General features: G+C 46.6%; 1 protein-coding gene across 2 annotated transcripts in view; it reads right to left on the bottom strand.

The window, feature by feature from the left end:
* LOC135900257 (retinal guanylyl cyclase 1-like) overlaps positions 1 to 24,379 on the bottom strand; it is a 223,465-nt gene extending 199,086 nt beyond the window's left edge. Inside the window, exon 1 of one of the 2 annotated variants that reach the window (XM_070531931.1) lies at positions 23,292 to 24,379. In XM_070531931.1, the coding sequence (XP_070388032.1) occupies positions 23,292 to 23,979 (688 nt within the window). In that variant the 5' untranslated portion in view covers positions 23,980 to 24,379. The remainder of the gene's footprint in view (positions 1 to 23,291) is intronic. The other variant, XM_065429687.2, reaches the window with a different exon arrangement.
* Between the last annotated feature and the right edge of the window lie 272 nt (positions 24,380 to 24,651).

Raw genomic sequence — 24,651 nt, 5'->3', positions numbered from 1 at the left:
AAATGTAGCTGTAATAATAATAATATATGGGGTTTTACGTGCCAAAACCACTTTCTGATTATGAGGCACGCCGTAATGGGGGACTCCGGAAATTTTGACCACCTGGGGTTCTTTAACGTGCACCTAAATCTAAGTACACGGGTGTTTTCGCATTTCGCCCCCATCGAAATGCGGCCGCCGTGGCCGGGATTCGATCCCGCGACCTCGTGCTCAGCAGCCTAACACCATAGCCACTGAGCAACCACGGCGGGTAGAAATGTAGCTGTGTAAGTTTCTTTTAATATTCAGACTTGTTAGAAATACTGCCTCTATAGAGAGAAGGAAAGAGCCACAGGATGACAGTTAGGGAAGTTAACGGGAAAGCTAGTTAAGGAAGAGATTCGCTTTACAAGTGTTGGTTGTTGGCAACCGTACACGTTCGGCTGAGAGAAATACATATAATACCAGAATACTGCTTTTTCTCACATAGCTGCCCGTCTTCATTTGGAAGCTTAGAACCGGTATGCAGCGATATCGCGACAACCCTCCCGAACAGATCGATGTCTGCACCCTGTAAAGCGTAAGCTTTCGTGCAGTAGAAGAGCAAAAACACGTCTTCGAAGACTTGGTGAATGTGGTCCTAAATTGCTCGCAGCTTTTGTTGCTAAGTGTCAAGAATAAAAAGAGCAACTGGCGAGACGTAGCGACTAATGTAAGAAAATACAAAGACTAAGATTACAAGATAGTAAATACATAGGAGGGTGATGGGGCTTTATTGCAGATTGCACACTTACTAAATGATATTTTTTTTTTGTTGTTACGACAAAACTGGCCCAACACGTTGGAGAAAAGACCGGTTTGATACTGCGCCTGACAAGTAAGAAATTGGGTTCCGTCTCCAGTCTATGCGTATTTCTCTACTGACAAGACCGTTAAAATTGCAAACATTTCAAAATTCTCTCTTCCCTGTCTTCTCTCCCAAATCACCTGAGCTGAACGACGTCCCACTTTAATCAAAACGTCAGCTCTCGACGAGTAATGTCAGATCTTCGCGAAGCAGTGGTAAATTTATTGCCGTCATTTATGGAACCATGTCGAAGACTTGTGTGCTTCATTTTTCCTTATGTGCTTCCTTTTTCATCTTTTTTAGCATTTTTTTTTGCCGAAGTAACTAAAAAATGTCCATGCAATCACTGTATTTCAAAACAGGATGTTTTCATCCTGTAACGATATTCTTGAGAATCGGCTGCAGCAATTCTATCGCCAAGCCAGCCTTTGTACTTTATTGTGAAATCACAGTAAGCCCGCGATCGTTAACGGCTTGTGCAGTGCTTGCGCCAACTTGTGGTGAACAGAGAACTGGAATAAGGACAAAACCAAGTATTGACATATTGAATTCAAATGTGTTTCTAACGGAAATAGACGTCACGTCTTCTTTTTTATCGTTCTTAATCCACACAAGAAACAAATGTCTCATAACCTGGCTATTTCACATTGACTAACTCGGTCTCTTGAGGTCGCAACATGCAATTAGCTAATCACGTAAGTCCCACAAATTGTCTCTTTAATCACTGACAGTCGGGGTTCACGTTGCAACTACGATTTTGAAGCAGGCCCGTAATGAAATTGTGTCAACGCAGCAGAGCTTGGGAGATCAAAACCGATTCCACGTTGTTCGTGCCCAAATTGTGCTAGACTCAATACGTCGGCAGTCCGAGTAATATTATCCCGAAAAAGTCACCCCCGGCGCATTGCAGGACCAAAAGTAAGTGGTACCCCAGTGCATTTCGTAGCACGTTCGGAGTATATTAGTTTTTACTTGTTTATTTTTATCTGTCACAGCGCACAACGTTTACGGTAAAGAGCAATACGGATATATAGAAAGAAAGTCGACTGAGACATGGTTAATTAACATTCTCGAAAAATCTAAAATAAACTTAGAAAGAAAATTATTAACCATGGGTATCTTCACGGACCCGGCCAAGGCTTTTGATCTCGTGAAGCACTACATAATAAAAACAAAACTTGAAAAGTACGTTATTCGTGGAACACCCTTAATATATATTTGAGAAACCGGCAGCAGTGCGTAGTGGCCAACAATATGTCATCATCTAAAATGATAACTAACAACGAAATTACTCAGGGATCCATATCAGGCCGTTTTCTTTTTATAGCATACATCAACGATTTACCCGATCATCTCTCAGAAGACTGCATTTTATACGCGGACGATACCAATCTTTACCTGACAGATGGTACGGAAACAGACCCTTACAAAAAAGCAATGATGTCCTGCTAAAAGTATATAACTGGCTTCGACCCAACTGTCTTCTCGCAAACAAAAAATAGTTACTATATAGTTTTCGCTGCAACAAACACCCGACTAATGAACACTAATTCATTAAACTTCTACAACTTTCATTCGCAAAGGGTTAACGAGACAAAATTGTTAGGCATCTACCTCGACAATCAACTTAAGTGCCATAAACATATCCATGACACCACATTAACCACCTATAAGAAAATCCTCGTGCTGTATAAACTACGTTACATTTTTCCTTTGAACAGCCTCCGAACTCTTTATGTCAGTTTTATACATTCACAGATTACGTATGCTATTACTATACACGGAATCATGTACCCCAACACTTTATTGCTAATTATTGCCGCACAAAATACAGCGCTTCGAGCGATTCTTTTCGTAGAAAGATCGGACTCAAGCACATTAGTGTACTGATTACTTAATATACTACCCGCGAAACATATATTGTTACCACGTTCTCGTTTTCCTTTACAAAATCATGCACAAACTTATGCTGTCCTTCTGTGAAAATTGATTACGAAAATACCACATACCCGTTGCAACCAGTCACCTCAAAAATGCGAGCCATTCCAAAACGTCGCACTAATTATGGATCGTTTGCATTCTCGCATGCCGCGTCGCAGCTCTGGAATAAATTACCAGCAGATGTAACAGCGCAACAGTCGTTTATCAGCTACAAAACTAACCTTCGCTCGTTTATGCTCGCGTCACTTAGTCACTGAGGATGTAGCATATCTGTATTCTTTCACACGTCGTTCTTTTTTTTCACGCACTTTAGGGTTTATATAACAACATATAACACAGGGGGCCCCTTCCCACTTCCTACGAGAGTTATAGGGCAACACCTTTATACCATACCCCAACGTGCCTATCTTTATGTGACGTATAAAGAACTTGAAAAAAAGAACTCCGAACATGCACATCACATGTCTGAGGAGACAAAAAAAAGAAAAAGAAAACGCTGTAATAGCGGCTCGACAAAGCTCTCATCCCCTAAAGGTATACTTCGTGTAACTGCACACGCACATTTATTTGCCTCGACAACTATATCACAAACCATACTGTCAGCTATAAGACTTATAATAGACATCTGACTGAACTCTGAAGACAAACACGAAATTAAAAAAGAAAAAAGAAAAGCACACGCGTTTGCGAGAGTGTAACGCGGATGTCAAGGCTTCAGCTGCGGTGCATGCTAGACATTTTCGCTCCCGATATCTCGAACTCGCCGAATCGCTTTGGGGGGTCTGAAGGTCCCGCTTCCTCCATGACATTTCAGTGCAAAGCATGTTCTGTAGCATTCTGGTTTAAAATACTACGCTCCTCTCCGATGCTCGAGCGCTTGCCGGGTTTCTAAGCGTACGCGTACACCATCGCATCTGGGTTGGCAGGAGTGCGCCTAGCGAGGCACTAGCCGCTGGCGCTCGCGTCGAACGGGAAACACGCCGTGATATCAAACAACATCTTGTTAACGTGCCGCGACAGCAAACGCCCGCGAAGGCACTGAATCACGAAGGGAAAAGCGAGGTGTGACCGCGCTGGGGCGAAATGTTCACGACACTGCGGCCGCAGTCGGTGGGTTCCGCCTGCCGTGATTAGTATGGCCCCTGCATACGCCTGTAGATAAACAATGGCGTTATTTTGAAATACGTTTATTTTGTGTTCAAGGACAAGCATATTTACGTGCTTGGGGATATCTCATAGGTTTGCGCGGCCGTGAAAGAATTCACGGGGTCGTCTCATGTTATGTAGTGGAATAGATTCATATGTAATTTAGCAGAACACACACACGCACACGCACCCCCCCGCGCACGCACGAACACACACAGAGAAAACATAAAAGGGCACGGATATATCAATGCTGCTGCTGATCTAACTATTCGTTCTCAATGAACTTCGCTTTGATACTACTCGGCTGCTAATCTGCAATTGGAAAGTGCGAAAAGTAAGAAAAGTCAGTTTCTCAATACCTTTTTTTCAATTCTCAGGGAGTATAGCCGGCCATTTTCTGGGCAAGTAATTTGCGGCGCTTAAACTATTCCATTTTCACGCACAAAGATACGCTATCTGCCACATGGAAACTTCAAGAGACCCGTTTGAAATAATGTAGAAAAGAAATCGCGCAACATGTTGAAAGCGTTCTGTATGCGTCACACGTATACAAGGTGTTCATTGACTTTCTTTTTATTTTACGGGATTATAAAGGCTTTTACAAATCGCGTTCAAGTGCAGTGATCTTAGCTGTGAACACTGAGAATAAACTGCATGTTTCATGTTCGTTTCTATGCCATTTTTTTTTATTGAACGGAACGACACCCTTTAGGCAAATCTGCGCGCACAGTGTTGCTGTGAAAGAAATTTTATAAAGGATAAGACCTGGCCTGTCTAGCTTAATGAAACTGGTGGGGCGGTTTTCTCATAGAAGCATGTCTGCTGTTTACATGTATTTGAATAGGCGGCACCGGAGTTGGGCCCGAGTTAAGGCTTCCTCTTAACACGATTAGCATTGAAACAACGCTAACGACACAGCATATTGCCAAGAAACATCTCATTTAAGCTATCACACTCTTAAGTACATCAGGCGAACAAGTCGCGTGTTTTATTAGCATAATAAGATTATGAAACAATACCGCAGAGTCGGCTTCACAAGATTACGGACCACGGAACTTGAGAAAACGCTTAATGTTTCCGCAGCTTTGACACGCAGCCACGCAGAACGGTACTTAGATTTTTTCCCCCGCTTGTGTTGCCACGCGGCATAACGTCAGTATAAAACTAAATACAACCGTGCAGGCCCGTTTCATAGAGACACTCTACGAGTGACTTACAGAATGTGTTGTCCATAATCCATCTTTCATAGTCTCTAGCTTGATCACTGTTCAATTTCTAGCCTGTTCTATAGCATATGGCGAACAATATAGTATTGCACTATTCTACTGGCTGCGATGAAAAATCGATCGAAATCGAAAATTTTCCGAGATCCCGGGGTCATTAAAACTTTGAGGATGACTGCACGTCTGTTTTCTCGGTATAAGTAGGACGGTTGGAATGTCTGCTCGTAATATTTTGCTGCTAAAAGCCTGTAACTACTACGACGCATTCATGCGGCGGTTAATATCAATAGTAAAAAAATATTGTCGTCTTGGACTCGAAAAAGCGATGACAAGAAATCGTCGACACTCTGGTACCTCTACTGCCTGCGGCTTTCATTTTCTTCGTTGATGTCGTCCTTCATACAAACTTTCTTCCTCCCTGCCAACCGCTCGCTAGATGATTTCGTTCCATTTCCGCAAATTATGGTACCTGCGATGGGAAATTTTGCGATTGCTAAATTGAGGGGTTCATAACGAAGAGAAAGTGATGAGTTTGTCCACGGAAAGAACGAAGTTAAGATCATCATGGTGTTCTAGCAGCTGTCGACCAAAATATCACGGCGATTAATCTTTTTTGAGAAAGCAGTTATAACGAGAGCAGAAATAGCGGAAATATGCACACTCGCACATCTGTTCCCAATTCGCTTTATTACGTTACAGATGAATTTGTAGGCGTGTCAAAGAAAAAGTGAGTTTTTGAATAACACATGCTGTATAAGAAGGACGACAAGTAAGAAAACTATGCCAAATATGCTTATTGTCAGGTCTTTTTTATGTTGTTTTCTTCCTGATGAGATGTATCTCGTTTGCTTATACCTTTGCCTGTTTTCAGATGAGGTGTTATCCTTCTTTTTTTTATGTTTGCTATTGTCAGGATATTTCTATCCCATCCCTTTCTTTCCCCTCATTCCTTTCTTCGTAATGACCTGAAGAAAAGAAGGGAAAAATAATATACTGTTAGACAATAGCATCGATTATGATTGAAGAATTTCATTCATGGGCAGCAAACTATTTTGCGTTATCAGGTGAGACTTTAGCATCATGGTGGCTCAGGGGCTATGTCATTCCTGGATTAATTTCCACCTCCTGGGGCCCTTTGACGTTGCATCGAAATACAGATAATCTTTTCTCAACTTTACCACTATCATGCGCGTGTGCCATGCAGCTCAGCAGCAAATTGCTTACAAAACCAAGAACGCGTGAGTTCTCCCCGCATTGTGCCGGTTTGAAATCGGCTCAAGTCGTAACGGAACAGGTTGTAACATTTCTTCACCGAAGTGAAATAAATATCAAGGGTCAGGGCGTAGCCGTCCCTTCATAATATATCGTGGCCGCCTTTCTGGTGTCGTCACACCCACACACTTTTAACACACGCAAATGCCCCCTTTTAACCTGGTCCACCTGACAACGCTTTGTAGAACACCAAATTATGCTCGAGACCCAGCTACAGGCAAAATTCTTCGACTAACATCAATTACCACCGTGCGTGGGGGTTCATGTGTATGTTCCTCCGCGTTGCATATTTTAGAGTTAGTAAAATGCAAATTCATTCGCACTCGCTACAGGAATCGCTGTAGAAAAGTATCATAGACGATGCAATAAGATCGGGACATCTGCTCGCTCGCGTCACTCACTCACTCACTCACTCACTCACTCACTCACTCACTCACTCACTCACTCACTCACTCACTCACTCACTCACTCACTCACTCACTCACTCACTCACTCACTCACTCACTCACTCACTCACTCACTCACTCACTCACTCACTCACTCACTCACTCACTCACTCACTCACTCACTCACTCACTCACTCACTCACTCACTCACTCACTCACTCACTCACTCACTCACTCACTCACTCACTCACTCACTCACTCACTCACTCACTCACTCACTCACTCACTCACTCACTCACTCACTCACTCACTCACTCACTCACTCACTCACTCACTCACTCACTCACTCACTCACTCACTCACTCACTCACTCACTCACTCACTCACTCACTCACTCACTCACTCACTCACTCACTCACTCACTCACTCACTCACTCACTCACTCACTCACTCACTCACTCACTCACTCACTCACTCACTCACTCACTCACTCACTCACTCACTCACTCACTCACTCACTCACTCACTCACTCACTCACTCACTCACTCACTCACTCGCTCACTCGCTCGCTCACTTTTACAAGCCATCACTGGCCAGAAGCCAAGAATGGCGGCGTAAGCCTCCGCGTCTTTTTCCCGCGCTTCAGCTACCGGTAGTCATAGAAAATAGATCCTGTAATTTATGTTCGCCTTACCAGATGTGCTAACTGGGGATCGTGCTCCATCAGTTCTGCTAGTCGTTGAACTGTGAACGCTGCTATCAAGAACTACTGCCGACGGTATTTTAAGAAGGCAGTAAGTCATTTATTCTTGAGAATAATAAAGAATTCAGAAATCTATGCAATGGCTATGTCGCACACTGAATAAAGTATACTTGCCATGGATAAGAAAACTTGAATACTATTTAAGCGCGAACTTTATTAGCTGGAACAACTCGCTATTTGTTCATTTCTTTTTTTATTATAGTGCAGATAATATTGTTACGTCCAAGCGCGTCAAAGGGACGCGGGAATCAAGAAGAGAAGGGAAGAGGAGAACGAAGACTGTGCAGCGGCCATTCCTGTTCTTCGTAGCCTGCCGTTCCTGCTCTCGCACGCCTCAATAAACCCCTTTTCCCCGTGCTTGTAACAAATTGGTGGACGGTGCGGGGTACACCTCGTAACCACGGAGCCTACGCTGCTACAACTTCGCCGAAGCCGTCGACTTGCCGGACTTCCGCCACCCTCACCTGCCATGCCTGAATACGCCTGCCAGATTCCCGAAGGATCTGACGCGGCTTCAAGGCCAACACCTGGTGTTCCGTGGCAGTACTACCGGGTGCCACTCACTTTCGGAGGAAAAGCCGGAGAAGATGTCGACTAGTGGCTCACGAACTACCGAAGGGTGAGCCGATCTAACGGTTGGAACTCGACCGCACAATTGTCCAACGTAGTGTTTTCCCTCACCGACACAGCGCTCGTCTGGTACGAGAATCACGAAGACACGCTCACTTCATGGGAGCTTTTCGTCGAGGAGATCAGAGCGTGTTTTGGAGACTCTAGCGCAAAAAAGAAACGCGCTGAACAGACGCTTTCGCAAAGAGCTCAGATTCCCGGCGAGACATGTACGACTTATATTGAAGAAGTGCTGAAACTGTGTAAAATAGTCAACTTTCAAATGTCTGAAGATGACAAAGTTGGACATTTGTTAAAAGGAATAGCCGAAGATGTCTACAATTTTTTGATCGGCAAGGAAAGTTTGGATTCCGTGTCTGACGTCATTCCCACTGCAGGACCTTTGAGACGCTGAAGATGCGACGGATAATACCGAAGTTTGGTCGCCTGGCTAATGTCACGACGGTAGCAAGTGTAGACCCGAGCTCGTGTGTTGACCTTCCATCCACTATACGGCAGATTGTTCGCGAAGAGTTGCTCCATCAAGAAGAGATGTACCGTTGCACACCCGGCATCACTGGCGCGTACTCACCACACGAGACGAGAAACACGGCCGTTTCGACATCATGGCAACCCACGGTTCACTCAGCGACCGTCGAGTATAGGTCTACCCCACAAACGAGAGGGACCATGAGCTATCAAGGTCATGACTACGACCAACGCCCACGCCACACGCACGCCTCCCAGCGGCCGATGCCTAGCCATGATGAATGTCACCCACCTGCTGTCTATGCAGTCGACAGCAGCATGCGCGACTACTTGGAAGAACATCGCAATTTGAGGCATCTGCCGGTGTGTTTCCAATGCGGTGTCGCGGGCCACATAGCGAGGTTTTGCAATCGTCGCCCAACAACGTGGAATGGTCGATCCGGATCTTCAACAAGGCCCACACCTCCTACGAGGACTACTCAACAGCCGTACACCACCTCTTGGTCAGCTGGCGTCCCTCCCGGCAACGATTACTGGCAGAGAAGCTTCCGGAGCCGCTCGCCGGCATCTGACAGGAGTTTGACACCACCGCCAACTTCTCGTGCGCCACGTTTACGTCAATCTCCATCGCCAGTGCGCCGCTCCGCCTCGCCTTCACAACCGGAAAACTAGCTAGCGCGGCCGATGGGGGTGAGGTCGCTCGACACGTGCTATCGACAGAAATGCCCCCTGCAGTTGCTATGATTAAGAACAAAGTGCATGTACTTGTTGATGGTGTTTCTACAATGGCTTCAGTGGATACCGGAGCAACTGTATCCGTAATGAGTCTCGGTTTTAAAGGTCGGTTGGGGCGTAAAGTTGTATTTCGGTGGGACCAGGCTGCAACGTTTTGTGGAGTGAGCGGCGAGTCGTTGCGCCCTGTTTGTGTGTGCACTGCTGACGTATCCTTGGCTGGTGGAGTTTTCGCGACAGAGTTTGTAGTTATTCCCCGATCGACGCACGAAGTGATTTTGGGCATCGACTTTTTGCGACAGTGTGGTGCGACCGTCGATTGTCGCACGGGGGAAGTTTGCGTCGATGGCCATGTTTCGTCCGGTCTCTTAGAGGAGACTTGCAGTCAAGGTGAACTTTGTGTATCTGCAGATACTGTTGTGCCTGCGTCCACCTCTGTGTGCGTGCCGGTTGTGTGTCGCGGTGAAGTTCCAGACAGTTTCGATGCCTCCGTAGAGCCGATGCTTCTAAATTGTATGAAGAAGAACGTTTTTGTCCCTCATTGTGTGGTTTCTATTGGCAACGGGCGTGCTGGCTTTTGGACGGCCAACTGCTCAGCAGAACCTGTCCTGCTTCCAGACGGCTTGAAACTCGCCTACTTTACAGAATACACGTCTTCGTCCGTAGCCGTACTAACAGATACACCGTGTGAACCTACTGACCTTCGCCACGTTTCAGACAAAAAGCTTCTGTCTATGATAAACAAGTCACTCAGCACAAGGGAGCGCCATACCTTGGTGGATACGCTTTCTAAGCATCTGTCAGTGTTTGACTTTGCGCAGCCGGACAAAGCGTTCTCGATTCCCGAGTCACGAACACGCCATACTATTGATACGGGATCTGCGCGCCCGATCAGGCAAAAGCCTTATCGCGTGTCGCCTAACGAGCGGAAGATAATCGGGGAACAAGTGAGTGACATGATGAAAAATGGAATAATACAAGAGTCCTCGAGTCCTTGGGCAGCTCCGGTCATACTTGTCAGAAAGAAAGACGGTAGCTGGAGATTTTGCGTCGATTATCGAAGATTAAACGCCGTGACTAAGAAGGATGTCTACCCACTGCCCCGGATTGATGATGCAGTTGATTGCCTGCATTCGGCCTCTTATTTTTCTTCAGTGGACCTGCGCTCAGGATATTGGCAAATCCCGATACACCCGGCAGACAAGGAGAAAACAGCCTTCATAACCCCGGATGGATTATTCGAATTCAATGTGATGCCATTTGGGTTGTGCAACGCTCCAGCAACCTTTGAAAGGTTCATGGACACAATTCTGCGTGGGTTAAAGTGGAACATCTGTATGTGCTATCTTGACGACGTTGTTATATTCGGGCGCACATTCAATGAGCACAATACGCGCCTGGATATTGTCCTCGACTGCATCAAAAACGCTGGCCTGGTTCTGAACTCCAAGAAATGTAACTTTGGTGACCGTCAAACCCTTGTGCTGGGTCATCTTGTTGACAAAGACGGTATCCGGCCTGATCCCCTCAAGACGGCAGCTGTCGAGGCATTCAGTGCACCGCAGTCAGTGAAGCAACTTCGTAGTTTTCTGGGTCTTTGCTCTTACTTTCGCCGATTTATTCCTGGTTTTGCTGACGTCGCTTATCCTCTGACAAATCTGCTACATAAAGACGCCCGGTTTGAGTGGACACCCGAGTGCGATTCTGCATTTCGTCAATTGAAGTTCCTGCTGACCTCCCGACCTATCCTTCGCCACTTCAATCCTACTGCGCCGACAGAAATCCACACAGATGCTAGTGGCGTCGGTCTGGGTGCCGTCTTGGTCCAACGCTATGACGACCGTCAGCACGTGATTGCTTATGCAAGCCGCTCATTAAGCAAACCTGAACGGAATTACACGGTCACAGAGCAAGAATGCCTCGCTGTAATCTTTGCGGTTCAGCGATTTCGCTCGTACTTGTACGGACGCCCATTCCAAGTCGTCACAGACCACCATTCCCTGTGCTGGCTTGTCAACCTTCGCGACCCTTGTGGTCGCCTTGCGCGCTGGGCTTTGAGGTTGCAGGAATATAACTTCACTGTTTCCTACAAGAGTGGCCGAAAACACGCTGACGCAGACTGCCTTTCCCGTATGCCGCTTGCCACGACGGACTGCGACGCAGACGATTTTGATCATCTCGTCGCTTCTGTGACACCCGCTTTTCCAGATATTGATGCGTTCAAAACCGAACAACGGACAGACACTAAATTGGAGCCACTCTTTACTTCTGCCCATTCAAGTGCAACAAGCAGCTACTGTGTACGTGACGGGCTCCTGTACAAAAGGAACTACTCAAGCACGGGTGCACGCTTCCTTCTAGTGGTGCCGGAGCGTCTCCGGCCAGCAATCCTTCAGGCTATGCACGATGACCCTACCTCCGGGCACTTAGGCACTGTGCGCACACTTTATCGCATTCAAGAACGCTTTTACTGGCCCCGGATGCGACATTCGGTTGAGTTTTATGTCGCCAGCTGCATACAGTGCCAACGTCGGAAACGCCCAACCACTGCCCCATCTGGTCTCCTTCAACCTGTGCCGCCTTCCAGCTCACCCTTTCGGCAAGTTGGAATTGATCTGTTAGGCCCTTTTCCAAAGTCATCTAAGGGGAACCGCTGGATAATTGTCTGCGCCGACTATTTCACACGCTATTGCGAGACGGCGGCTATACCATCAGCAACTGCCACCGAAGTGTCGCTTTTCTTACTTCACGCTATTGTTCTACGACATGGACCACCTGGCGTTATCATAAGCGACCGGGGACGTCAATTCACGGCGGATATAGTGGAAGAGCTGGTGCGTTTGTGTAACTCGCACCTCAGGCACTCGACGCCGTATCATCCGCAAACGAATGGCCTCACTGAGCGCACTAATCGAACGATCACAAATATGCTTTCCATGTATGTTGCGTCCGATCACAAGAATTGGGATGAAGTTCTACCGTTTATTACTTACGCATACAACACCGCCAAGCACGAGACAACCGGCTACAGCCCCTTCTTCCTTCTATATGCTCGGCCGCCACAGTATACGCTGGACACCGTCCTCCCTTTTTACCACCACGACAATCCTACGGTCGCCGATACGCTGTGCCTCGCTGAAGAGGCTCGGAGACTTGCGCGTCTTCGGACTTTGGCATCACAAGAAAACTCCAAAGCCCGCTACGACGCACGACATCGGCCTGTTACATATAACCCTGGTGATCTCGTTTGGCTTTGGACTCCCACAAGGAAGCGCGGTTTGTGTCAAAAGCTGCTGGCAAACTACGATGGACCGTATGTTGTCATCGACAAAGTCAGCGAAGTGAACTATACTCTCGCGTGCCTCACGAACACTGGTAGACGTTCTGCTAGGACACAAGTCGCGCATGTCGCAAGGTTGAAATCATGTACGCCACGACAAGCTAGTTGACTCGCCCAGGGGGCTTTGTCTGCGAGGGGAGGTATGTTACGTCCAAGCGCGTCAAAGGGACGCGGGAATCAAGAAGAGAAGGGAAGAGGAGAACGAAGACTGTGCAGCGGCCATTCCTGTTCTTCGTAGCCTGCCGTTCCTGCTCTCGCACGCCTCAATAAACCCCTTTTCCCCGTGCGTGTAACAATATATTAAGGAAGAACGAATACACCTGGGAAGTAACAATGGCGCAATTTATCCCGGGGTGTGTTATTTTATCATTAAAATAATCTTTAAAAATCACCCGCGACATGTAGGAAAACTCTACTTGTTGAGCTGGATTACTCTCAGAGGCTGACGTTATTGGAACAAGAAATTAAAGTGAATGTTGACGTAATTTACATATCTTTCTGATCAACTATTAAAGGAATGCTTTCCCAAACTTTTCCCACCACATATTGCAATCAATGAATTATAGCCTGTGACACTTAGAGGTACGCCCACTTGGGGCAAATTCTGTGGATGACTACTGTTTCGAGATATCCGTTTTCAATTTTTGCGACGAAATGTATTGATGTTTCAGTAACTTTCGAGCTTCGATATATCAAAAGGCGTTTTACTAAAAAATAAGTGGAACAACAGTGCACGTTTACGGCAATTTTGACTGCACTTATCTGAAAACTATTGATAGTTTCAAAGTTCCTTTCAAGTGAATGCGTCTCGTGAAATCACTGTCTTCAACTCGTGTATCGCAATATGTGCGCTATATCAGTTTGCTGAAAAGTTCACTAGTGAATTTTAATCAGTCAATTATGCGTAAATTAATTTGTCAAGGAAGTAATGCCTGTCTGCTAAAATGTCTATTAAAGTTAAAATAAGATGCCCGGTACATGAAACTGGGGATGGACCAGAGCGAAACACACAATTGCCTAGAAAAGGGATGTCACACTTGCAAGGGCCGCAGCACACGTTCTGTTGCACAGGGGGTGCAAAAGTGCACGCATCAAAAGGAACACCGCAAGTACACCAGCAGAAGTGCTCGATTTAAGCAAAACACGTACATGTAGTTCGTTGCAACGGTTCTCGGAGATAAAATACTCAGAGGCTCTCTCTCCCGCTCTTCCTTCGGTGCAGTGCCATGCGTGCCCGTCTTCGCGCAGCCCTATCACTCCGCGAAAATATTTCAGAAACACCACCTGGCAATACCGTTAGAAACCATTACGGACGTGTTCATATTTAAGGCTTGCTGCCTTAGGGCGGCAAAGCTGTTCTTATAGAGTGCGACGGCTTAGGTTCGCAATCTTCTCTCACTTGCCAAGCTTCCCGAAGCTAAGCCGATTAAAAAACCAGTCCGATAGCTTTGCCATCCAAACGCAGACGGCTACTATGCTACCCGTCATGGGACGTCGTTCGCGTGAAGAATTCATTTGCCTGGAAGGTTTCCATAACCCTGGCGCACTGGGCAGAAAAGGCTGGCGGAAGTCTGCGCTTTGATTCTGTGCACATGCCATGCCTTGTTAGAACAGAAGAACCTGTAGTGATTCTAATATGAGGACACCATGGGTATTTATTACACATACCTTACTTTAATAAGTGTTATGTAATGCGCACTGTGGTTAATGCAGGCAGTGAAACTTTGACAGCGGAGTTGGACCGAAGTACCCCGTTCCCCCACACCCCTTACTACGGCGTGTCTCATAACTATATCGTGGTTTTGGCACTTATACTCCCACAATTTAATTATTTTCTTTATTTCGACGATATGAAAGTACCGAGCGGCCGTTGCCTCGAAGAATGCGCACGCGCTTCTCCGGGATCGTGAGTCGCCCCATAGGCTAGACGTTCTGAATGTGCAAGATTAATTTCAAGGCATGTCCAAGTTTTGTTCTTTTTCTTTAGTTGGTATAAAATTAAAAAAAACAAAGAAACAGTGTTTTTCTGTCAGTGTAGAAAATATAACTTAATTGATAATACTCACCAGCGTACTCTCGATAAGCACCTGGCGCACCCTTTCAAAACGTGCCTCTCACGCGGTCATCAAGCAAAGCTACATAAATCTGAAGAACGCTGTCTGCAGATGAATTCTCATCATAGAAGTAAGGAACATGTATGCGAAAAACTGTTGTACGGACTAAAAGCAGTGTTGTGAGCTGCTTCTACTACATGAGCAATTTATCCTGAAAAAAAAAAGAATAGTTCAAGCGTGGCCAACAGCGGGGTTGCAGAGAAAAGAGCTTGTCACTTTATTGTTTTTCTTTTCAGTAAATGCCTATATCTTACGTTAATACTACATTTTGAAGGGTTATTTTCCACAACCACGTGCCCTTTACTGCGTCCCCAATAATATGGACACAGTAAAGGACACAGCAAAGACACGGATGCCTTTCTATTTCGGCCCCATCGAAATGGGGCCGAAATAGAAATCGTAAGGGAGTACATCTACTTAGGGCAGGTAGTGATGGTGGATCCGGATCATGAGACGGAAATAATCAGAAGAATAAGAATGGGCTGGGGTGCGTTTGGCAGGCATTCTCAGATCGTGAACAGCAGGTTGCCATTATCCCCCAAGAGAAAAGTATCTAATAGCTGTGTCTTACCAGTACTCACCTACGGGGCAGAAACCTGGAGGCTTACGAAAAGGGTTCTACTCAAATTGAAGACGACGCAACGAGCTATGGAAAGAAGAATGATTGGTTTAACGTTAAGAGGGATAAGAGGAGAGCAGATTGGGTAAGGGAACAAACGCGAGGTAATGACATCTTAGTTGAAATCAAGAAAAAGAAATGGGCATGGGCAGGACATGTAATGAGGAGGGAAGATAACCGATGGTCACTAAGGGTTACGGACTATATCCCAAGGGAAGGGAAGCGTAGCAGGGGGCGGCAGAAAGTTAGGTGGGCGGATGAGATTAAGAAGTTTGAAGGGACGGCATGGCCACAATTAGTACATGACAGGGGTTGTTGGAGAAGTATGGGAGAGGCCTTTGCCCTGCAGTGGGCGCAACCAGGCTGATGATGAAATGGGGCCGCCGCGTCCGGGATTTGATCTCGCGAACTCGTGCTTAGCAGCGCAACACCATAGCCGCCATGCCACCGCGATGAATGTTCATACTACATTTTAGTGTCTTCTAACACGAAATTTCAAGGTTACAGATCGTATATGTGTCATGCAAGTATAAGCTTGGTATAATGTTGCCAAGTAGTTAGTTATACAGTACACTATCTATGTGTTCTTGCATTTCATCCTGCATGTCCGTACACTCCTGTATGTGTTCTTAGTCAATTTCGAGAATAGTATTTATTTGTGCAACCGTACAAGTTTCTTCTTACGTGGCTAATTGGGCTGATGTGCAGAACATCGCCCGCGTTCGTTCGCTCTGTCTGCATTCAGTGCCTTGCTGCACATTTCGTGATTTCATTTTGTTGGCCGTGTGATAAGGACTAGCGGGTGCCACCAAAAGGCGACAACGTACACTATTACATGGTGTCATCAAGCAGAAAAAAAATGTGCTAGAGGAATGACAATTTCAAATTGTCAGAGGACAAAGGAAGATTCCAAGGTAACAAAATAAACGTGAGAAGGAAAAGATAGACAAGCAAACTACACTTTCTTTTAAACATTGCGAGTTTATAGAAGAAACTTTTAACTTGAAGACTTTCCTTAGACGTTTACTGGCAAGGGGGAGGTGGGTGTGTCTTCGGGTCCCGCAGGCTACTTCGAGTTCTCTAGTAATTGCTGAAGCTTGTCACCCACCATTTACAGTCATAGAAAGGGTTGAAATCTGCCGATATACTTATCGCATCTTAATGCAACACGAGAGGCAACCACTAAACCCTGCGCTTAGCGAAAGAAACGAAAGCAAAATTGACGATGTGTTGTCCAAGAAGATAAAGCATCATTACCAAGATATAAATTATGCAAAACTGGATTTTAGTTATCTTCCTTGGATGTTAACAAGTCCTAAAATAGAATTATTGGTCGAGGAGATAATATCTAAGAGAGATGTTCATGGTAGCTGCACAGCAACTTGCGCTATTCAAAATTTACTCATTATGTCCGCAGTACATTCACATCTATACAGATGGTTCATCTCCTCATAAAAATTCCTCGGCGTCAGCATTCGTCATTACACATTTGGCGTTAGAGCAAACATTTAACTTATCCCGAGAGATGTCTTCCACCGTGGCAGAACTGCTTGCAATCCTGTGTGCTTTGTGTTTCATAACTTCAGTAAAATATGCGCAAAATGAGTCAGTTTCAGCTATTCCAAGCCGCTCTCGCTTTACTACAAAGCAGTAAGAAAAATTATCCGAGCACTTTGCTATTGTATATGAGACGATCAAGGAACGTACAAAAGCAAGCAACCAATGAATCACGTAATTGCATTTCAATGAATACCCGAACACTGCGTTATTCCTGGCAACACTGCAGCGGACGCAGCTGCGAATCGAGCGCGCAATAACGCACAGAGAATTATTATTCCCGTTTTGCGCAATGAACTCCGTCTGCTAGTGAGAGAAATAACCTGTCGTTTCAGCAAAGCGACCTGGTTTAATCAGGAACCTAAGAACTCGGAGTTATACTTTATCTACCCGTGTAAAAACCTGTAAATTGTGTCAAATTTGAGAGCAAACGAAAAATTCGAAGCATTAGTGCGCCCCCTGTGACTTGGTACTACACTTACGCGACACTATATATACATATACATATATACAATAACAGCTATACAGATATACATATAACAGCTTTTATCAGGTAAACGTATCATTTTATACAGGATATGTTTACCTGATGACCCCGGCAATATAAACAAGGGAGTTCTTCGGTAGTTGGTATAAAAAAAGAGTGGGTTCAGAATATGTGGATAAAGTGAATTTCAGAGTATGTGGATAAATTACGGCCTTTCGAGTAAGTTACGTGTGCAAGTGCTCAGAAATGTTACGAGAGTAACGCCGTCCTATAAATGCTACGTCAAGACGAAATTTGTTAAAATGGGGGAAGGGGACAGCACAGCCAACGTGCATGCCTAGTTAAATGTGCGTCATAAATTACAGCGGTTATATATACAACCGATGAAGTGATTGATCAAGTGCTCGATTGGCTTATCCGGCTGGTATTCGCTAAGTTTACGTTTGTCCAGGCAAGACTCTACGACACACCATGTTCGTACTTGGTGAAAATTGGGGGCATGTGCAAAGCGCGGCGAAACGCTAACGTTTATGGATTAATGAGGAACGTTGCAAACAATTACGGTACCGTCGTTTTGTTCCTGTTAGCATGCCTTATGTGAAACACCTGTGGTGTCCTCGATGAACTAAACGAATCACCTTGTTTATATTTCGTAGATATAGGGGTAATGTTATGGGTGAAGTGCAGGTGAAGTTGAAGATGAGTGGTTCAATAACAGCGTGTAATTCAGCCCGCCGTCCCGGGCGAATTATAGGCCACCGAAATCAAGCTCGTTTGAAATGGAAGAACATCTTGACTGACAAACACACAACAGGTTTATATATGTGTATATATATATATATGTAAGGACTGGGGGGCCTGAAAAGCTCGTTGAAGCTCTTCTCTCTCTCTCTCTCTCTCTCTCACACGCACACACACACACACACACACACACACACACACACACACACACACACACACACACACACACACACACACACACACACACACACACACACACACACACACTCCGCCTATGAGGCCACATACCTCAACCTCCTACAAAAATGATCTTCTCTGTCGAGGAATTTCAACGCGTTGATTTGAAAAAAGTGTATTATATACGGAGTGATTATTTTTCAATTTGACTGAATTCTTAAAAGTCGCCGGTGGCAGATACCATATAATTCCTGTCCATGAGCTGGATTATTCGAAAAGGCGGACATTACTATCACGAGAAATAGAAACACATATTCAACAAATGAACAATCATTCAGTATTTGCCTTCCTAATTGATTACTTTATGACACAAATTGAACTTTCATTCACAGCGCAGGCGCGTCCCGCGCTGTGCAATAACATTTATTAGGGGGTGACAAGCGGTCGCCAGGAAAAGATAAACAAGTACACGTGTCAGTATTATTTCCCAAAGTGTCGCACGAAATACAAGGGCGTTCCAGTTACTTTTGAGCTTCAAAACATAAACGAGCGTTTTGTTAAGAAAGTAAGTGGAGCAAGAGTGCATATTTACGGCGGGTTTGATGCCGCATGTCTTCAAACTGGTGTCACTGTGGAAATTAATTGCAAATGGATACGCCTTGCCAACTCACCGGCTACAATTAGTAAATTGCAATATGTGCTGCAATCAATGAAGCTAATTAGTGAATTTTTATTATTTAGCTGAATATGCGTTTCGGTTTCTCATGAAAATAATGTCCCCTTCTCTGAATGATCCAGTTCAAGGACTAGAACTACGCTATCTGCAACAGGCGATATTTAAAAATTCCATTAAACTTAAACATTATCCCCCCCGAATACAAAAGTCGCGGCGTCACTCCATATCAGCAAGCACAAATACTGCGTTACAAAGGACCAAAACGATGCGGCGTCAGAGTAGCGCGCTTTTCACTAAAAATATCCTCGGCCATTCTGCTCTGTGAAAGTGGTTAACCGGCGAAGCCGCTAAGGTGGTTGGTTCCACTGCATAGTAATTACGCGATATGCGATTGAGATACGTAATGATCGAGAAAGTCTCCTAGGAACCTTGCGTAGGCGCCGTCGAATCCCGGCCCCGTGCCCTCGCGGCGTCGACGTCTCTTCGTGGCGTTCTTGGCGTCCCGATATGCGTCGTCGGCGCTCGCTCGTCGCTTACGTAGCACATCGCGGGCACGCTCTTCTTTTCGGGCCGCGTGGGTTGGCACGACGTCGACGGTCTCTCTGCCGCCGCTGCTATAGCTGTCGCTCCTCGTAGATACGCCGCTCTTCTGGCGTGTATACGGGTCACGCGTGGTCCTCCAATAGCAGCGGGGGAGCGAAACGGTACCGCATCATCCTCGAAAGCGTTACGTTTTGGGCGAGTTGGTTGTACACACTTATTATTAGACTTTTGCGCGCACAAAGACAGTGCGTCGAACGAAGAAGGGACTACTTCTTCGTTCGACGACCTGTCTTTGTGCGCGCAAAAGTTTAATAAGAACCAAATCATCCTCTTGGTCACAGCGTACACTGCGTCACGCACTACGTCGATCACACATTCACAGAAACAAAGCTGGGAAGAAGCGCCGTTTTAAACGCAGGTGGCCGTTAAACCGGGCTCCGACACGAGCGGCGATGTACGTTTGCTTGTGTTGTTGGCTCTTTCGCTCTCACTTTTTAGGGGAGAGTTTTTCCGCGCGGACGCCGTAAAATCCCGGATCCTAACCCTAGACAGCTTCGCTGTATAGCGCTGCAAACGGGGCGAGCGGCAAGAGTTGGAGGTTTGCGGGCATCGCAGCCAAAACAAACGAAAAGCTAAAGACCGACGTTTAGCACGTTGGGGGCAATGTTTAACAAAATCGCCATTGACCGTCATGCCTGTGTCCGAAGAGAGAACTGGTTCTTGTTCTTGTGGGAAAGGAGGAAAGGCTGGCACTTTCTTCTGCAACCCGTGCGGGAGCACGGCTCAGCGCCAGCAGGGTAATATTGTGTAGCAGAGCGCATTCCCCTTTCCATTTTGACCCTGCCCGTTGTACTCTTGACTGGTCAACATTCCTGCCTTATTTCTTATCACTCTTTCTCTGTCCTTCTCTCGCCGTGACCCTCTCTGTTGGAACTATATTGTGCACATTGAAAAAAAAAGAAAAGAAAGAACAATCCGGAAATATTTAGGGCTCAAGACAGCGCATCGCTTTGCCGCAAAGAAAAAAAAAATGAAAGCGAGAGAGATAAAAAACAATAATATGCACACTTGTTTGGGCTTCGATCAACAAATTTCTCGTTTTCCGTCATTTTCCGATTACGACCGAAGCGATGTCATTCTTCCCTGAATGGGAAAGGTTGACCCTTTCTGCTGTGCGCCAGCGTTTCCAAGTTGACGCGACATTTAAGCGCTTCCGTGTTCGTAGAAATAAAATGCTGACCAGCGCGAGTAATGTCCAAATAGTGAATAGGCGAAATTACGTAAACAAACTGGCAGTAAGGTAAAAAGGTGGGCGAGTTGGAAAGGATGCATACTTATCAATCAGCGCCAAAATAACGGAAGACACAGGGTTAGCAGAACAGAGGACGAACGCTGTCTAACAATTGAAATTTATTGAACAAGACGCACGAAAGAGAAAACACGAATAAACCAACACCTGCGTGCGAAGGAAATCTAAGCCACCTGGAAATAGTTACCGAGGAAATGCGTTTCGCAATCTAACAAAAACTGGTACACAATCATCTCGCAACCTTTCGTTATGGAAGGCTGCTGCAAGTTCACGACCCCTTTTGCCTTGGTGCCTGATGGTGACGTCACTTTTTTTTTTAAATATAGGTTTGTACTCACAAGATCTGCAATGTGCTGAAAGATGAGAGGTCGGCGTTGCTTTCAATGTATTTTATACAGACGCAGGCGCTCACTGATGCAGTTGCCCGTCTGCCTAATGTAGGCTTTCCCGCAAGGGAGATGAATTCGATAAAGTACGCCTACGGCTCTGAAAACGAAGGGTCTGCGATGACTCACAGAGCAACCAACAGCAGTTGATCCATTTGCCTTCCTCTCAATTGCAGCACAAACCTTACGTAAAACATCCACGTCAAAACCTTTCACTATCTTCGTAAAACGATGGGACAGTCTATGAACATATGGCATCATAGCAAATTTACTGCTCCTTTTATAACGCACATGTCGTCAGTTTTCACAGGAAGAGATTTGCACTTGTTGATGAGTTTCTCAGACGTCAATACAAACCCGTGCGCAGGATACCCTGCCTTTGTTGAACGAACAACCTGCTGCTGAAAATTATCGTACCATTTATGTAGGCATGACTTTTTAAAGGCGGACTGTGGAGAATCTTGAGCAGCAGAGTTCTCGATAATCTTTGAATTCTTGAAATTTTGTTCAATGAATTTTTCTTGTTAGGCTGCGCTCGTCCTGTGTTCTTTAGCTCCGTGTCTCGTTTTTTTCGTGCTAATTAATAAATATGCAATCTGGCAGATTTAAATAAAGCTCTCTGTCTGCGTGGAACCATATATGTTTGCCTTTGTCGACCAATTATTCAAGACCAACACGCTTTCTGTCAGCCTAGCTTTTCTTTGTATAGCTGACGGGCTGTTCTACGTAAGCCACATACGGACTAGCCCGAGTTGACTTGACTTTACACGACATCAATCGCACCACTCTTCCATGGGCTGAGAAGTCGAGCGCTTTTCATAGAATGGTAAATTTCTAATTTCGCTACAAGATATCGACTATCTTTCACAATATTTACACTTTGGACAGCTTGTAAGCTTGTGATTACTTAGTCGTGATAACTTAGTAGTTTGAATGCCTTGAAAAAGACAAGTTCGCTTGTTGGAACGTTGGCTCCCGCTTTTACCTTGTTCTCTTTTTGCTCATCGTTTAGCAGTGATTTAGTCTGGTTAGATTAAATGTGGGTTTTAGCGACGTGTACGTAGCTATATTTGAACTGTTAACTCATATACAGTTTTCTAGTTTCACCAACAGACTTCCAATAGGCACGATAGCCATGCTCCAGCCTCATCACTTTCCTTTCCACACGTTAGGAAACCAAAACAAACTGAGCTTCATTAACGTCCCCTATAGCCTCCGTATCTTAACGCCGTCACCAATAGCATTGTATGCAGCACTCCTCTAAGCTACATGATTTGCTAGTTTGCCAAGAATAAATAATAAATTTAGGTCATGGTGAAAGCACCAGAAAGGATTTATGACTGTTATTTCACTGAAGTATTGGGCAAAAAATATGTACATTGTCATTTCATGCCAATGTGCGCACTTTGGACAACGCTAGAGGTATTAACGTTGGAGTGGAAGTCAGGCCACTGACAAATGGCAACGCTAATAGATGTAAACATCCCTTGTCCAGCGCCCATTCCTGTCATGCTATGTGCAGCGTCACCGCGAAATAAATAAAAAAATGTCATGAGCAATTCAATGCAAAAGCCTTTGTTGAGGTGCAAATTACCAGTGCAATGCGCAGATGTGATACGCTGTAGAAGTGTGCGACGCAGGCTAGTTGGTTATATGTGTTCCTTCAGTTTGTCTTCGGTTTCTGCGCTATCTACCGTCAGAAAACGTGATAAATTTGAACTTGAGGTACCCTTTCTGTGACCACGATTCTTTTTGTCGAGCATTCTTATTACACTAACGATGGGGCATTCGTGCTTACTATAGCTCAAGACTGAGCTGCCAGGCTCAGATATACGAGTGTCAGAATGTCTGTTGTTGATCTGGTCACGAGCGAGCCATTGGAACCATTGGTCCGTTCAAACTCCAATAAAATACCAGCGCTTCTGAATCATGCTCCGTGAAAGAACTTGGTCACCTTTGACGGGCGCCTTGATCACCCGTAGAGCGGCGTCCACTTCTTCCAGTTTGGCATTGGGCGAAAGCGCGATGACACGGCGCACGACAAGACCAGAGGGCCGCAGCTTGGCCTCCAGCTCGTTGGCCAGAGCGAGCCACGGCTGCTCTTCGCACACCACCAACACCGCGTACTTGACACGCAGGTCATTGAGACACGAGGCCACGGCGAAGGCAGCCAGAGCCACATTGGACGACACGCGGCCGAAGTACACGGACGACGCCTTGTCGGCCGGCAGAGCGCCCGCGGCGTAGCCGTGACAGTTCCACACGACCAGGGGCTTCCGGTGCACCTGCGCCAGCAGTTCGCCGGCCGCGCACACTTCTTCGTCCAGGCCACCGACGACGCCTACGACTCGTGGGTCCTCCATCGCTTCGATGAGGGGCAGCAGGCCGCCGGTGCTGCAGACGTCGGTCGCGTTGCGCACCACCAGCGTCATGTTGGACTCGGCGAGGTACGCGGCCAGCTGCGTGTGGTTGGAGATCAGGGTCTCCGTGGCGTATCGCAGCGTGCTGGCATTGAACGCGCGGCACCTGTCCTCGTGAGGAAGCACGACGATCTGCTGCTGCCCGAGAGCGGTGGCTGCCGCGCGACTCAGTAGCGCGCCGCACACCATGCAGGCGACCAACACGGGAACCGATGACGGCATCTCACGCGGCCGTCAGCTGCTGACGACGACTCGTCGGCGTCGCGGCACCGCTGCCGCACTTGTCGTGATTCGAGTAGTAGCTGTTGTTGCCGCCGCCGCAGCAACAGCTGCCGATGTTGCGCATCGTGGGCCCGATGATCGGCGGTTGCGGCACGCCGGTCCTCCGCGTTCGTCGCCACTGGACCCGGACGCCTTTTGAATTTCCCTCCTCGCGAGAGTCGGCGGTGACGAGGCACTCGTCTACGGCGGCAGCGGTACCGAGGGCGTCATCGCCGTGGCGGAGGGCACGAGCTGCCGTCTTCGGCGCCGCCGGCGACTCCGCCGCCGCTGCCTGGCGGAGGGCATCACGTGCCGCCTAGCCGGAGGTGCGCCTCGGGTCGTGCGCGGTGTCGGGACACCTCGGCGGAGAGTGCGGGCCCGCGCGCTGCTCGCCGCGACGCTTGCGCCGCCGGCGTGGTTCGCGGCCGCCGATCGAACTGCGCCACGGTGAGTGCGTGAGATGGTCATTCGTTGAGCGCTCCTTACCGCGGGGTGCGCGTGGGATGCGCTTTTTCGCGTGCGCGTTGTCGCGCATTTGATGGTCGTGATTTGCCTTTGATTTGGTGCTCTGCCTTGAGCACTGCGCCACTCGCGGAGTGGGAGAAGAGCTACAAAGTGATCTGCAAAGGAAGA

Source organism: Dermacentor albipictus, chromosome 1 (assembly GCF_038994185.2).
Source record: "Dermacentor albipictus isolate Rhodes 1998 colony chromosome 1, USDA_Dalb.pri_finalv2, whole genome shotgun sequence".
Classification (NCBI taxonomy): domain Eukaryota; kingdom Metazoa; phylum Arthropoda; class Arachnida; order Ixodida; family Ixodidae; genus Dermacentor; species Dermacentor albipictus.
This window is presented reverse-complemented; position numbering and strand designations above follow the sequence as displayed.